Source organism: Malurus melanocephalus, unplaced genomic scaffold, assembly GCF_030028575.1.
Source record: "Malurus melanocephalus ecotype Western Australia unplaced genomic scaffold, MMel_1.1 scaffold_78, whole genome shotgun sequence".
NCBI classification, from domain to species: Eukaryota; Metazoa; Chordata; class Aves; order Passeriformes; family Maluridae; genus Malurus; species Malurus melanocephalus.
This window is the reverse complement of record NW_026623310.1, coordinates 1879323-1896273: the sequence shown is the minus strand read 5'-3', so window position 1 is coordinate 1896273 and position 16951 is coordinate 1879323. Positions and strand designations below refer to the sequence as shown.

The 16951-nt window shown below is 40.3% G+C and overlaps 2 protein-coding genes across 9 annotated transcripts in view; one reads left to right on the top strand and one right to left on the bottom strand.

Moving 5' to 3' along the window:
• SLC25A15 (solute carrier family 25 member 15) overlaps nt 1-9437 on the top strand; it is a 13392-nt gene extending 3955 nt beyond the window's left edge. For both annotated transcript variants that reach the window (XM_057367430.1, XM_057367429.1), the window contains 5 exons: nt 1634-1892; nt 4419-4556; nt 4880-5049; nt 6055-6213; nt 7085-9437. In XM_057367430.1, coding sequence (XP_057223413.1) covers nt 1634-1892; nt 4419-4556; nt 4880-5049; nt 6055-6213; nt 7085-7209 — 851 coding nt within the window. In that variant the 3' untranslated portion in view covers nt 7210-9437. The remainder of the gene's footprint in view (nt 1-1633; nt 1893-4418; nt 4557-4879; nt 5050-6054; nt 6214-7084) is intronic.
• Nucleotides 1-16951, bottom strand: part of LOC130574289 (phosphatidylinositol 3,4,5-trisphosphate 3-phosphatase TPTE2-like) — a 37138-nt gene that overhangs the window by 5614 nt on the left and 14573 nt on the right. For 5 of the 7 annotated variants that reach the window (XM_057367428.1, XM_057367426.1, XM_057367427.1 and 2 more), the window contains 6 exons: nt 16016-16096; nt 15286-15391; nt 14556-14653; nt 14080-14175; nt 13565-13635; nt 9419-12149 (listed from right to left, as the gene is read on the bottom strand). In XM_057367428.1, the coding sequence (XP_057223411.1) occupies nt 12047-12149; nt 13565-13635; nt 14080-14175; nt 14556-14653; nt 15286-15391; nt 16016-16096 (555 nt within the window). In that variant the 3' untranslated portion in view covers nt 9419-12046. Of the gene's footprint in view, nt 1-8715; nt 12150-13564; nt 13636-14079; nt 14176-14555; nt 14654-15285; nt 15392-16015; nt 16097-16951 lie in introns of those variants that run through there. The other 2 variants (XR_008965417.1, XR_008965418.1) reach the window with 1 other exon arrangement.

Genomic DNA, 16951 nt, shown 5'->3' with positions numbered 1-16951 from the left:
TTTTAATAACAAATATGACTCTTGGTTTTGGAGGTTTTTTTATCTTAAAGCTTACAAAGTTTATTGCTGCAGTTTACTAGGTTTCTTGTGCGACCTCCAATGACAGTCTCTTTGGAACAAACATTTTCTKTCAACTCCCAGGTTTTCAGCTTTATGTTTCTAAGACCATTCCCAGTTTTCCTGGGCATCTTCCAACAGCCGTTATTTTATTACAGGAACCTAGCATTTGTCCTGTAGATTAATATCTACCTGACTTCCCTGGAAATAACATTGGCTGAGCCATTCCAGCTCTGCTTTTCAATTGAAGTTTACATGGGTGCTAGTGGTCTGAGCCAGCTACTTTTCTCCTTGTTTTTTCCTCCAGAGCAGGAAATTCTTCATGCTTCCTTGCATGATTTGCTCTGAAGTTTTTATTGATCCATCTGCTTGAGAATGAGATTTTATGGCAGCTAGATTGTGAGTTTCTCTCAAAGGCTTCAAGTACCTCTTTCCAGAGAAGCGAGAGCAATGCTATACAAATGTGTTTGCAAAGAGTAAAATGGATTGCAAGTAACACTAGTTAAACAGAGTCACTTACTCTTCTCCCCTCTTAAAAAAGAACTTAATTGGAATCACACTATTGTTTCCATTTCACTTACTTTGTTCTCTGCATTTACAGATAATTTAAGGTATAAGCATGTTGACTGTGCTTTGGTTAAAGATCAGTTTCCTTTCAGTACAGTTCTTCTCTCTTGCTAAAAAGAACAAAACCATAAAGTGTGTATAAACGTACACCTATCATGTGCTTTCTGTCAGGTATCGGCTTCTAATAGATTGCTATCACTGTTTCTTACTGAAAAAATGTAACATTAGCTCTTCCCGCAGACTACAGAATTGAGTTAGATCTTGCAGAAGAACACTGCATAGTGAGCAAAATGGTTATTGATGACATTGACGGAAATRTCACACAAGTTTTGAGGGTATTGACCTTGCAGTTCAGTTTGGAAAAGATAACATGTTGAGAAACTTGGCCCTTTTGCCCTTTTTCAGCTTATACTCAACACTTTCTTCCAGTCCCTCAAAATAAATGTGCTTGAGAGCCATCTGGAGTTTTGAAGTAAATGGTTTGAGTCTTCCATTATCAATGTATTATGGATGATCATTTCAGCATTCCCAGCAGTTTTCTTCAAGGAATCACTTGATTACTAATCTTCCAGGGCTGGGATTTTTTTTTTTTATTATTATTATTATTGAAATGTAAAATCAGGAATGGCTTCTGAACCACTGCATTAATCAGCAAAAGAAAATGTTATTTAACTCGTTGACACAAGTGACTTGATTGCAGAACAATACCTCTAATTCAGCACAAATTTACACAAGTGAGCTGATTCATTTAGATGATTTTTTTTAAAGATAAAGAAATGTTTAATGAGAATCATGCTGCTACTGCTCCTACGCCTGATTCTTTTTTTTTTTTAAGGTAACTAAATTCACCAGTGACGATGCCATTGTGCTAAAATCTATGCACTTGTCTCTTTCCTGCAGAGAATTAGTCTTTGCTTTCTGTGTGATTTTCCTAATATTGGTGCTCAAGCATAGGTGTTGCAGTTGTGTTTATCTTCAGCCACCCTGTTAACTTCCACTGCTTGCCTAGGTGGGACAGCCTGCGTGGTGACTGGCCAGCCCTTTGACACTGCAAAGGTGAAGATGCAGACATTCCCCAGCATGTACAAAGGACTTGTGGACTGCTTTGTGAAAACCTATAAGCAAGTGGGGTTTCGAGGCTTCTACAAGGGAACCACACCAGCACTTGTAGCCAACATCGCAGAGAACTCCGTTCTGTTCATGTGCTATGGATTTTGCCAACAAATCGTGAGAAGGATTGTTGGAGTAGACAGGAAAACAAAGCTCAGGTAAGTAATAAATATCTGGGTTTTATTTCAAAATAAATAATTAAAAAAAAAAAAAAGTGATTGCTATTTGCCAGTATTGTATTGTCAGGGCCAGGTGAGGTCTCAGGCTCTCCTCTGCCGGTGTACAATGTAGTTTATTTTGGAATATAGGTCTTTGTGTGACAACACAGTGTCTAACTACAACAGAGCCATCTACTGCAGCTGGCTGGTTTAGATGATCACAGCTTACCAGAAGGCATACTAAGGAGAAAGGGCACTTTTCCAATATTGTCTTGCTTTTAAAAATGTATTTATTTAAGGTTCAAGAGCTTGCTCAGCCTACAAACTCCTTACTTTTTCCTACCCACTAAAATGTAGGAGGTAGGCCTACCAGCAATATGCTTCACTTCTTCACCATCTTTTGTGATCATCCTGGGAGGTATACTGCAGAGGTGCAGAGATCCTAAGATCATCTCATGTGACTGAGGCAGCATAGTCATGCTGGATATAAGGGAGGTAGTGCAGGAAACTTTGAAATAGTACATTGGTGTGCTACTCTCTCGTCAGAGTTAATACAGAATTGAAATTTGAGTATGTAGCAATAGCAAGCACCTTTGGCATCTCACCCTTCTTCGTTTGTCCAGGTAATRGTGCTTTTTAGATCCAAGATGGCTTTTTAATGCCTTGTTGATTCAAGGTCAAATAATGTGACTGCAGAGCTGTGCCAGGACAAAACATTAAATTTAAGTTTACTTCAAAGATTCTCCCTTGGTACTGTTTCCTTTTTCTCTTCATCTGGATCATTGTGGGGGACACTTTATGAGGTACATATAAGAGAGAGAATTGTATTGACATGGTCTTCAGTGGTGGCCTGATGAGGACGTGTGGTCTGTCYAGGACAGCTCCACCCATTCTATCTGTGGAAATGTCAAGCAGCCCTTGTAGTGTGCTGTAGGGGAGGGAAGGGAAGCAGCCCTGACGAGGTGGCTAACTTCCAGACATGACAAGTAAAAAACTAAAATTACCTTCATTGCCCTGCTATTTCAAAAACTGTCATGTTATCTTAGCCTGAAGAAGAAAATGCATCCACTGACAACTGAGGTGAACGTGATCATTTTTCCTTCCCATGTATAAGCAAATGCTTCTCACTTCTTCATTAATTTATATTTGAGTTTTCTCAAAACCAGCTACAATATTTTGGTTTTAAGTTACCTTTTCAGCCATACCTTCGAATGGCTTGGGAACAAGCTTGTCTAGCCGGTTTGTGGTTAGGGATACCCTGGTCAGTGTATGAAGCCTGGCAAAACAAGGACAAGCTATAAAGCATTTTTCATTTAAAGGAATATGTGCYACTGGTGCATAAGTCACAAAGAAAACAAATGAAGAGAGAAACAATTCTGCTTATCTTTTAACATACATTTAGTCCAACCAAACAGATTTAATTCCATGCTAAAGTCTAAAGTAACACAACAAAATGGAAAGAGAAGTGCTAAATTTTATTTGCTGCTCTGCAGGCAGTTACTGATTTCCTCCACTTYGGCAGTTTTTAGTACTGCCGTACCTGAATGTCATGAGCTTTGCTTCATGTCACAATTCAAGCCCCGTGATGCTTCAAGGTGAAAAGTTGTAGCTKTAATCTCTGTTACTATAGATGTATCAAATTGCTGAGCACAGGGGAAACATCTCCCTTGAATGGAAAGAATTTCTGTGCAATGAGATCAGTCTCTGTGCTGACTTCCCAGGTTCTGAAAGAGAAGCTCCACTTCTGTGCTACTGTGCAGCTCCTGTCAAACACACCAATGTTTGTAGGAGCATGTTTAAAATGCAGCACAAAGCAATATGGCCCTGGAGTATCAGCCTTTTGAGTCCTGGCAGCTTAGCAACCCAGAATTTGTGGTATGTGTAAAATCATCACAAAGTAAGCCCCAGTTTTGGAACACTGAGTCTTTGCAGATGACAGTGCTGTCTTGTTTGGTAGTGTGGTTTATGGTTGTGGTGTGTCTGATTCACACGGTTGCATTCATGACAGCGCATCCATACAAAGATTACATTGTTCCATTGTGCCTACTTTCAGTTTTCTAGCATCTTCCACTGAAAGCCTTTATCAACAGTGGTAAGGCAAATTTGAAAATACTGACATCTATCTATATGAGGTGATTATTGCTCCTAATCTCTCTGAGGAAGTAACTAGTAACTAAAAGTTGCCCAGTAAAACAAGTTTTTTTTAAAAAACACTATCAAATCCTCCCCTTCTTGGCTTTTATTCTGCTGCAATCACTGAAATATAGCAGAACGGGTAGAGGTTGCAATATAACTCTTTGGTATCAAAACGGGTGTCTTTGAGTTGTATAAGACAATGGGATGAGCTAGGTTTTCCTCCCCCTAGTTCAAGTTCCTGCTCTTTGCCCTTGAAAATCTTTCCCTCAAGACTGTCAGTTTTTCTTGATGCTATTTAGAGTACAGGTTCAAGAAACTGACTGCTGGTGCAGTGGCTCCATTGCACCAAAGGTCAGTGCCCAAATACCTTCTGCAGTTTCTTTCTTGCAGTGATCTACAGAATGCTGCTGCAGGCTCCTTTGCCTCTGCCTTTGCCACCCTTGTCCTCTGTCCCACAGAGCTGGTGAAGTGCCGGCTACAGGCCATGCATGAAATGCAGTTGTCAGGAAAGATAATCCAGGGCCATAAGTAAGTATACACCCTRCTCAGTATCTCTGAAACCCTTTCTTGTGTATTATTTCTTCAAATCTTGTATTGGCTCAGTGACACAYTTATAGTGCTCTGTTAACCATGGAAGAGTTGTGGCTGASAGGGTCACAGCCTGCAGACCTTCCAGCTACTAGTAAAGCTGGATGCCAGTGAAGGACTCCCAGGAGAATCTTGCTCTAAATCTTACATTAATTCAATTGTTTGCACAGCAGGTCTCACCCTTAATGGTTGCTGCAGTTGCCTATTGTTCTGCAACCTCTTGTTACCTGGCTATTATCACTAACTGGATCAACCTCTCTCAGTACAGTTTGGTCAGTGGTGAAAGGTGTCATCCAAAAGGATGGTCCCTTGGGATTTTATCGTGGCCTGTCAAGCACTTTGCTGCGGGAAGTCCCAGGCTATTTCTTCTTCTTTGGAGGGTATGAACTGAGCCGGACATTCTTTGCCTCTGGGAGATCAAAAGATGAATTAGGTATGGTGCCTTTTTTTACAGGTGGGCTTTAGCATGCTGTCATGTGGGACATAAAGGGGGGCATATCTTCCCCGAAGACATACTAATGATGCACAGCAGTTGTAAAATACATGCAAAATGAAGGGAACTAGGCATACTATACATACATATGGAAGTCTGCATTTTGTGTATACACAGTAATGMATTATTGAAATAGCCACTTTCCAATGAAGCAGGATGTATTATAAATGCAGAATGAGTGCTGTGAGCTAACACTACGAAACTGCTGAAATACCTGACCCTACAGTGTAACTCAACTCTGAACTATTTCATTTCAGCTACCAGTTAAAGTATCGGAGTATTTAGCTGCATTCTCTTAAACAGCATGTTCAAGTATATGCTGAAATGTATGCTGGCCATTAGATGTAATTACAATGATCATAAGAAAACACTGAGGTTGAACATTAGAAATGAAAAAAATGTGGTGATGCCAGAATAAAGATTGTCTCCTGTTGAAAGACTGAACAGTAATACTTTGTCTTGCTTTGAGTCAGGATTTCAGCTGCATGCATTCTGGACTCACTTGTTACAAAATGTTTACAAACAATTGATATGAAACAAAATCAGGATGCCTCATGAAAATAATGACTGATCACAAAACTTTGCCAAACAAAACTGTATATGTGATCAGTAACACTATATGATGTTACTCTAAACCACTTCACAATTAACCTTGGAAAGTGAATACAAATGTTAAAGAAGTTAATTTAGTTAATACAGTCAAAACTGAATTCTGAGTTATACCTTCTTAGCATAGCCAATAATCCAAGAGGCACTCTTTACAACTTCTGTGTTTCTAATTAAGATTTGCACTTACCCAGTGGCTTGAAATTAACTTAAAGGTTAGTGGGGGAGCAGGTTCCTCTGTTCTCTTTGACTCCCATAGATTAAATAATGTTATATTTGTGTGATGTGTATATATATTTGTGTTGTGATGTGTATAAAAGTATATTTCTTAACTTTTAGGTCCCATTCCTTTGTTASTAAGTGGAGGTTTTGGAGGCAGCTGTCTGTGGATTGCTGTGTATCCTGTGGACTGTGTCAAATCTAGGATTCAGGTTCTTTCAATGGCTGGAAAACAGACAGGCTTTATGGGAACGTTTGTAACTGTTGTGAGAACTGAAGGTGAGTATGCAAGCACATCACCTGAAGCTATAGGGCTGCAGACTGAAATCTGTATACTCAAACACCCAAAGTCGCTTAAGAAATCTAGTCCAGTAATTTGTTAAAAACAGGCAATAACTGTTTCTAGCAAATAAGTATCTATTTCATTTAGTCTAGAAAGCCTAGAATCTAGAAACTGAGACCTGCTGCATCTATCCTCCCTCTTTGTTCAGATGATTCACTTAAAGCTAACAGAAGCTTACTGTGCATTAAAAGCAGATAAAGAAATGGGCTCCATTACTCATGACCAAGTCTATACATGAGAACTGAAGGAACGAATAAGTTCCATGCAGTTTTCTTCACCTCTAGAAGTTAATATATGGCTGAGGATTGATTTATCAAACAGCCCTATTGAGCCTGGCATCTTGAGGYATCTACCTCAGCATCTCCTCTCTGGAAAAGGCCTGTGTCAGGCACTTTGGAAGAGGGTCTAAGAATATACTTGGCAGTAAGCTATGATTCCTGGCCCCAGTGGTGGGTAAGATACTCATCAGACTTGGGGCACAGCTCTAACATAGTCCTGCTGCCCCCTTGCCAATTGTGGTACAGCCACTGTCACGTGTATCTTGGGTGAACAAGACATGGTCATACCTGAAATAAGCATTTAATATAAGCCCTTACATGGTTAAACTCCTGTTACAACATTAGATGCTCTTATATATCAGTATCCAGTAACACTGCAGTCAGTAGTTACACCAGTGAGTTCAGCTCTCTTTGTTCATGTTCCTCTAAGCAAAAGCAGTGCTTCAGTATCYTTCATAGGTAAGACCACAGTGGTTGAGGCAGAAAGCCACTTAAATAAATTGCTAACTGGCTCTGGTTTCATTTCCAGGTGTACTTGCCTTGTATTCTGGACTAACACCAACTATGATCCGTGCATTTGTGGCCAATGGGGCACTGTTCCTTGCCTACGAATATAGCCGGAAACTTATGATGAAACAAATAGATTCTTACTGATACCTTMTAGCAGATGAAGAACAAGAGATTGTTTAAGGGTCATTTAAATAAATGATGAAAAACACATAGATCACATGATGGTCTGAGCAGAACCAAATCAGTGACCTAATTTTAGGAACTCAGCTCCTGTCTAGGATTTGTAATTTTTTTAAAAACAGGTGATTTGATGGAGGTGTTTACATGTCGCTTGAATTGCAGAAGCAGAACTATCTCCATCTTACACATTCTGCACTAGGTACATTGCACATCATAAATGTCTTTCCTGACCTGTAATGGTGCTAAAAAGATTTACGTTGACCTGTAGGGTTTAATGTAATATGCAACAGTAGGTTGTGATTTGTCTATGGCAAAGCACTGGTTTTAAAACTGCTGCAGTGCTGACCTTTTGCAGTTGTTGCCGGTGTCTGACTCAAAATAACATCAGTCTTATCTAATCTTGTTGATTATAGATTACTTGGACATATCCCTCACCTAGGGAGACCTTTCCTTCTCCAGCTAGGCCATGTCCTTCTCCACCTCTTTGCTGCTCTATGACTTGCCAAGATCATGGCAGAGGGTGTCTGACTTACATACACTATCCTAGTGAATGGGTTTGAAGTTAAAAATTTGCTAACCGATTAAAAATAGGAAACGTTCATCCCCTACCTTCTATGACTCAGAGCCTGAGATATGCCTGCATTTTTGATAAAAGAAGCACAGTAACAATAAGGAGGCTATGCAGGATTTTATTATTTTCTAAATGGAGTATGCTAAGCACCACTTAACATAAGGGACGCTGCTGGAAATAGCTGCTGGCTTTGAGCACAGAATTGTAACTTTGTGCAGGTTCTTGCCTAAGTCACCTTGGCATGAATGAGGCCACATGCTGGAAGGACAGGAAGCTGAAGAGGAACAGAAAGCCAGAACTGAGTTGGTAAAGGCAATTGACACCATGGTCTCTAGCGTAGCAGAGTCTTTTTGGGACTGGAGTCTTGGCAYTTGCTGTGCCTCTTCAGCTGAGTGAAAAAAGCTCATATGACTGGAAAGCCTGTATCACGTTCAGGCCTGGAGGGCATGCCCGCCTGGTCATATTACTTGATTAAATATGCAGTTMGTCAGTATTACCCAAAATGATGCAGTGACACCTCTTTCCCAATGCCATTTTTGTTCTTCAAGTAGAATATTCTTGTAAACATGCTCTGCCTTGTAGGAAGCAGCTACTGCCTTATCCTTGAATAAGTCAAAGCAGGTCTTAGAACGGCACAAACTTGGCCTGTAGTTGTACAGAGATGCTGCCTGGATGCTGCAAGTGCAACCTCCCAGTATGGGGGGCACAGACAGAGGACTTTGACCCACTAAGATCATCACAGCTACATAGAGAGTAGCAACTTGTCACAGCAACCACATTTGTCAGTGACAGATAACATTCAAATGAGTTGGAACAGCCTAGTTTTGCATAGTACAGCTTCCCTTCCAGATCCCATAAACAAAAACAAACTTTGAGTGTAGATGAAATCACCTCAATACCTGCAATCTCTTGCAGTAGAATCAGAGTGCACTTAAACTGGCTCATTCCTTGCATTGTTGCAGACTCTTTGATGGTAGGTTGTTGCTGCAGTTCCACAAAATCTTGCTCCTCAGCCTCCAAGTGCAGAAGGAACAATTGATCCCCCTTTCACACACCATGAGAAAAGGCAGTTAARGCAGGGCATAGGTGAAGAATCTTCAGTGTCTATTATACCAATTCACTTTGATTGACTGGTACACACAAGGGGCAGCAATACTCTRCACTGCCAGTACTTGAAAAGGAATTTATATCAAATGTTTAAATCATTCAGGGAGGAGGATGAGGCTTTAAGAGTTGTTAGACTTCCCGTCTTTTCAAAGTTGTCTAGCTAAGAGAAATAGTATATTTGTACATGTTTCTAGTAGTCATTAAAAGGTGACGACTGACTCCACATCAGCAAAATACTTCAATCTATTTCTTAGATTTGTCTTTGCTTTCATTTTTTAAAGCTCATGGTTGCAGTTTTTAATACAAAAGTTGAAGCTTCAAGAGAAGCAGGATATTTAAAACAACCTATAGCAAGAAGCTGGTGGCATTTTTGAGAGTTTACCTTCTGAAGTTAATGTAAGCAGTAATTTTTCCATTCAGAGCTGCTTAAGCTGTACACATGTATCAGCTGTCCAGCTAAAAACTTCATAATGTTGGTATAGGAATTCACAGAAATAAAGTTTCATTTGATTAACTGAGTTCCTGGTGATTATTCATGCCATTTAACAAGCTAGCTGAGAAACAAAGAGAGGTTGAATTCAGCATCACTACYTCTCTGAAATTAAAGACTATACTATCAATGAACACATGAAGCCCTCAAAACACAAGGGAAGGGGGTAGGTGGAGCAAGGCACTGTGAAATTGCTGATTTTACATATATGGAAAATGAAGCCCATAGCTGAACACTTGGCCTGTTGCTTTGTTAGTACCAAAGTCAGTTCTTGTATTACCTCAAATTCCAAGTTTCTAGATTACCATGATASAGACTTATTTCCAGCTTAGGTCACTTAAATTCCACATATGTAAGGGATGAGTCTCCACTATCCTGTGAAGATCAATGCAACACGGAGTGCAGGGCCTATTGTTACCATCTTCTAAGCAGTGATGATTGGATCTCCCAAGAGAAACGTGGTATAGCCCTTGTACAGCTATTCAGTTCCTCATTCTTGCTTAYACAATAGTTTTTACTTAACAGCATGTGCTTCAGCTGGAAAAATCCGACTTGCTGCTGTTATCTGAGAAAACTGGCTTACTCCATGTGCAGGAAGATGGGTCACCTTAAGTGCCCTGCCATGAAAAAGGGCATCCTAGGACAGTGATATCCAATTGCCTGAGCTAAGCCAAAATGAACTTGGTCATCAGCCACTTCTAGCTGCAATTAAAGGGCATCCTCTTTTAGCCCCTAGCCACATTTATGTGGATACTGAGGCCTTACAAAATGCCTGCTCGCCCTTTTGCCCTCTAGTGTCTCACATCTGTGTGAGTGGGTATTACTTCCTTTTCTCAGGCCACAGAGGTGGGTCTTGCATTAACTTTGCCAGCACCACTTAACCTTGAGGGGCAGTTGGCTCCATAGCAACACTAAAGTTTGGGGAATGGCATCACAGGAATTGAACATGAGCCAGCACACCCTTGCAGTAAAGGCTAAGSTGCTAAAGCAGGCTCCGGAGCCAGCAGGTAAGACAGTTGTGACCCTCTGCTCGTACCTCTCACATCTGTTAGAGCAGACACAGAAGACCACATCCAGTTCCATGTTCCCCACCACAAGAAAGGTGTTGACATATAGGAGCAAGTCAAGCCGAGGGCAACGAAAATAGTTTGTTCACCCCTTATAGAAAGCTGAAGAGTCTACATTTGCATCATTCATGAGCAAATAGAATGCCCAAWGGGGATAGAGCTAGGCTCTTTGCAGAGGCTTACAGGGGCAGGACAAGATGTAACAAGTACAACTTGGAATAAGGGAAATTCCAGCCTGGAAGAAAAAAAAAAGCAGCTACAAGATTAAGTATTGCATAAAAAAATCCTATCTGTGGAGACAGAACTGAATGAGATTGGATGAGCCAGCTCTATCTGGGATTGTTTTGCACAGGAACTTGGACTTCATGTATTTAAGTGACCCAGGCACATTCTGTCCTGCACCTAGAACTATAAACAATTGGTGTGACAGTGTTAGTCTTTCAAAACTGGCTTCAGCCTCCACACTTGAAGTACAGTGCTGATAGAAGCAGCTTTCRTGAGCCCAGCTCCTGAATATTAGGTAAATATAGAGCAATAGCAAAAGTTGAGCCCACACATGGTATACTTCATAGTACACCACACCRCTACCTTCAAGTAAGCACAGGAAAGGTAATTGACCTCCCTGCTTACTATATTAACTGGAAAGCTATGTTGCTTGCCTTCTACTTTTTGATTCCTAACAACAAAAAGACTAATGAAGCTAACACCTTAACATGTTTCACATATATGAAGATACAGTCTCCACAGAAGAGCTACAATGCTGAGAATAGTTGGAAGAAGAATAAGCATCCTGGAAGTTTGTGCATTACAGGTCTTAGTATAGCTCAAGAGGGGCCAGTGAGCATYTGCACTATTTGCTCAAATCACAGTGCTCAAATTTGCATTCTTTTCTCAAATCAGATCAAACCACTCACATGCAGGTATTGAGGCAGCCACACTAACTGATCCCAGGCAAYTGGAATGCTCAGGATCTGATGGCAGCTATACTTAAGCCTTAGGGCAAGTGGCCATCACAGCCCTTTGAGGGGAGTTACAGCAGCTCCCAGGCCATGTGTTGCTCAAAGCCTGACATCACTGCTTCCTGATAAAAGAGCAGTTCAATGCCAAGGCTTCTGCTAAAGAAGCAGTAATCCTACACAGTAAGATAATTACRTCTCCCTCAAAATTCCCATTCTACTGATCTGTGGAAAACTCCAATGCTGAAGGAGGCATGTCAGATTTTTYCAGTCTCATGCAGACAGCTGATCTTCACCCACCATAATGCTAATGCTCATGCTTAAAGACAGGTAATTGTCTTAGATTACTCAAACAGGAATTACCTGTATGCAGAGATATCTAAACTCCAAGGATCCAACAGCCCATGATGTGACAGTCAACTGACGCTAAATAACTCTTCAGAGTATTGTTGCCCTGCACAACAGAACTTCATGTAACTTTATTTGAGAAATTGTATCTACACAGAAATACATTAACTACATCCAAGTGACATTCCCTTTATACTGAAACAGCAAGACATTCTCCAGGAAAGAGATTAATTTTACATGTTTCCCTTCTTTCAGATTTCCCTTATGGATCAATAAAGTTCACCTCCACAGCAAACGTCTCACTATAGACTTTCCATGTTTTAGACTTGTGAGGGTTATCCAGCTCATTCCTGGGAAGGTAGAGTCTGAAAGACAAAATTCAGTAGCATATCTTACAGGCTTAAACATGCTTTTCCTTTCAGCCAGCTGAGAGATCTAGCTCAGCCCTAGAATATTAAATACAGCTCCAGACCTTGAATTCAAACAGAAATCAGCCAAGCCTGAACAATGCTTTGCATCTTATGTAGTCTGAGAAACAAAGTCAACCGATAGGTTTGTGGCTTGGTTCCCGAGCCCCACAGTGAAATTCATGCTGCATTCAGCTCAAGGTCTCCTGACATGATGCAAGTTCCAGGAATTTAATAACCARCCTTCCCAAAGGCAAAGATTTGTTTCAGTACTCAACCTCATCAGACATGTTCTCCAATTTTAATGTTTACCAAATTCATATCAGTTATCAATTAAGCACTGGCAAAGCACTTGCACATAAGCCATGTCTGAATTGGAGATACTGAGACAGAAGAATTGCCTTAGCAGCTCTTTCACTTCTGATCAGACCTAGTCCACTTCAGGTCTACCAGAAGGCCTTGGCAGAAATGGAGAAAAGGTAGCTTGGTGGGGCATCCTCCATAGTTCTGGAGGAAACAAAGCCCTTCAGCAAAACCCTCAAGACGCCAATGTTGCAGGGCTATCAGAAAGCAGATGTACATTTCTGCTGGCACTGTCTTGGTCTAACCACACATCTGCATTTAGATTGCAGATTGTACTGCTGGCTCAGCATATTATCTTAACTGTTACAGAGTCATGGCTGTCTCTCCTCAGGCTCTAACAGGATCAGTTAAGTAAAAATTGTTTTCTTCCTGTTCCAGTTATGGAGAACACAGCAATTATATCTCATGCCAAGTTCACTCTTCTTCTATCTAAATCTGTCAAACAAGGCAGACCAAAGATAAGGCTCTCCTGTCTCTGCATTTCTACATCACTCCCCAAGCAAGGTAGACAAGCAAAACTTTCACCAACTGGAGCTTCTCCAGGAGTTCTAGTCTCAGCAAGCAAAATCACAGTAATTTCTAACTTTATCAAACGCATGAGAAGCTGTAAGAAGGCCTTTCTTTGTGATGCCAAGCATCAGTACCTTTAATTGTGGTCTTCATTTTTGCCTGCTAGGCTACTGGGTGAGTTTCTGCCTCTCAGGCAGTCATACTAAAGAGGATGGCAAATTTGAATAGTCAGCATTACATTTTTTAATTCAAATTTATTAACAAAGGTTAGAGAGAACTGAAGAAATAATCCAATGGTTTAAATTAAGATTAAAAACCCCCCTATGTCTACAATATTTGGCACAGTGCAAGAAACTGCCAGCTCACAAGTTACAGTTGAGGGTCTAAGACCAGTACCCATATGGAAGTTAGCTGGCTGATCAGGCCTGTTTTACTTCATCTTTCAGCTCTGTTCAGAGACCAGAAATTAGTGTCTGAAGGCATTCACTATAATCACTTACCTGTTGTTTTCAATAAAGGAAGTGTTGAACCAGAAAAAGAACGGGCAGCCATCATAGCCTTTCGGGAGATTCTAAACACAAATACCTCATTTAAGAACTGTGTTACATAACAGAACTTCCTTATTTAGAGCAAATAATACCTGTCTTCACTAATTTGATCTACAAAGCTACAGTGCCACAGTCAATACACTTGAAGAGCCTAATATCACACACAGATCACTATTTTCTCTGCAATTATTTCAGTATCAAGTCACTTAATACAATGAGGTAAGAGCCCCATGGTTAGGAGCCACAGGTACCCAACTGTATCTTGGGTGTACTGCTGTTTGAACATCCAGGTGATTCCCCTTTCTGCCTAGGCTGATGCTACATCACTTGCTGCATCCCTCACTGCAGCAGGAGTCACTGGGAAGGAACAGATCCTGCCCCACACTGCCCAGCCAGGCAGGTCCCACTGCAGTTTGCACTGCAGCCTCTCCCCATACCCAAGTGAAGGTCATCACTGCTATACTTACAGAATCTGATTCAAATCTGATTTTCACATCRCCACTTAGCACAGGGCAGTCTTCCAAGCCAATGACTACACAGTCCCTTTCAGAATCAAAGAAGTGCTGGAGAACAGAATAAAGTTATTGTTTTATGAACATTTCTGTAACGAGACAAGGGACCAACTCATGGCAACACCTAACTACTCATTCTTAGTAGTACACTAACAGAATAGCAGTGCTAGAATAATAGCCAGCAGTTTAAGCTACTCAGGACAGGGTGAACTATTTGCATTATGTGAGTCCCAGGGAAAACTTTCATTATCTTACCACTACTTTTCCTAGGATTTAGCAAAGTTCAGCTTTTTCATTCTCTTGGAATTTACATCATCCATTTAGTTAGATTGCATAGAATTTGAATATTGGGCATAAAACTAAAACATTTCTGACCTATTAGTCAGCTTTCAGCTTCTGTGACTCAATTCATGTGCCTTCATAGTACTCACCTTGCAGTTTTTTTGATTGGCACATACACATTGTAGTACAACTTGCTTCCTTGTTATTATCTGCACCTTCATATCAATTCCATTGCCTTTCCCAATTCCTAGGAACAAAGTGTTGCATTATACCAGAGCAACATAGGTTAGCTGGAAGCATAAGTGGTCATGAAAACCAATGCAATCCCATTCAAAAGTGCTTTCTTTCCAGAAAGAAATGATTCTAGAGAACTCAAATGCTAAAGGTAAGCCAGGATTCAGTGGCTAAAAATTCTATTTTGAAGTAACAGTGATTCCCAGTAGGGGAACAGGCTAATGTGGAATCTAGTTCCACTGCCTAAACTATAACAGCAGTTTGAACAAGGTGTGATGAACAAGGAGTGATGAACTTCCAGYCATCAATCAAGACCACCAGTACCCATGTACTGAAACAGGGATGTACAAGAAACATTAGTGAATCCAGCTACACCTGGGGAGTTAGTCTCACTTGAAAAGTGATTGCCCTTCAAAAATAAAGCAGGTTGTACGTGAGCAATCATTTGGCCAGACATCCAGAAATTTACATAATACAGAGCAACTCACTCCAAAATAGTCTTCATTGTGTTCTGTGTCATTTAAATTCTCCAATTCCGGTAAGTCTACATTCCTATCATAGGTTTAGCAAGAGTGACAGTTACCATCTGTCTGTAATAAGAAGCCATTACTAGATAGAGGATTGTCCAAATACAAGAGTTCTTACCATGTATAGTGTGGATTTTGAGATTTTTTATTTTGAGTTGTCTCTCTGGTGGAAGTGTCAAGTTATACTTGTTTTTCAGGATCTCATAATACCCAACATACCTACTCTGTAATGCAAAAAACACAGACATATTAGGCAGTTTCTGTACCCCACACAGATTAATTCTAAGCAGAARTAAGATATAAATAGATCTTCTACTCCAAGTTTTTAGCTCTTCAAATTCCAAAGCTAAGAAGAAAGACAATTGTTCTCTTCCCCAGTTCAAAAATCTTCTAGACAAATCCAACATCTACATTTTAAATCAGCATTTAAATTCCATATTTTAAGAAGAATTCTGTAATTTTTAATTCAGCAAGAAGTGAGGAGTTTTTATATTGTGGTTTTAAGAGGCTGAATGCTTAAACAAACAAGACACTTTCATTTTACTGAAGAACAGCTGTATTTGTATTTTATACTAGCAATAATAAGTATCCCTGTCACCAGATTCACTTCACAACTCCACACCACACAGAACAGTAAATCAAGATGAGCAAAGCCCAAAACTGTGGTCTGAGGCACAAACTTCTGTAGTATTTCCCAGCAAATGCAGTCTACAGAAGATGCAAGATAAGGAGTTAAGCAAGTAATAGGAACCCACATCTCTGAAACAAGGCAGGGGAGGTGAGGTAGCATAAGCACTCACAAGGTTAGTGTTGGTTTCTCTCCTGATACTGTACCTGCTCAAGCCTACCTGGGAAGGAGTTTCAACTCCTTGAAACTTGGTACTTGTGCTTCTATCAGTTCTTCTCTCCCCAAAGTAGTCTAAACTTTCCTACATAGGAAGATAATTTCAAGAGTTAAGCTATGCATCCCACCACCACTGCCCTTCCTGAGGAGTGGACAGTAAATTAGAACTACACTACTCAAGTCTAGTAAAGGAATGCATGTGAAAATATACAATAGCTGTTTTGCTGCCTTCTGAAGTAGACTTTTAACTACAAGAAGAAAGTACTAACTAGGAAGTCATATACACAAATCTCTCATCCATGAAAGAGTGAAGAAGAGCAATAAGACTTTCAAGCAATATGACTTTCAAGCACTATCTATATTTCTCAAGCAGTCTGTGGGAGACCAAGCTGAACATTAGTTCATATCTTCACAAACCAAACTCAGAGGAAAACAAGTGATTAAACAGATACACAGTCTGCCCAGACTACCTCGAGTGTCCTGGGCCTTCTGCATACCAAGTTTCCAGCTGATATATCAGACCATGGATACTAAGGCAGCATAAGCACCTGTCCTGGCTGGGACTTGATCCTTCTCCCCTTCCCTAGAACGGCTTCCTTTTGTAATGCTGGCTGTCAATACTAGAAAATTCTTGATTCTTCAAACTACTTGGATGGAGATTGGGGAAAAAGAATTGCTTAAAGTTACTTAAAACCAGCGATACTATCTATAGAGGAGTTTACCTATAAGTCACCACCAACTTAAGCTGTTGCTCAAGGCCCCAGACCCATGATTCCTCCAAAAAGAATGCTTCAAGATGGTAACCTGTTAAATGCTATTTTCCCACTTCTTTCAGATCAAGAACAGCCACCATCAGAATTTACACAGTAGCAAGACTTGCATGTACTTTTTAAAAATCAGATTTTTCAGAGAATCCTTTTTCTAGTATAGAATTTTTGCA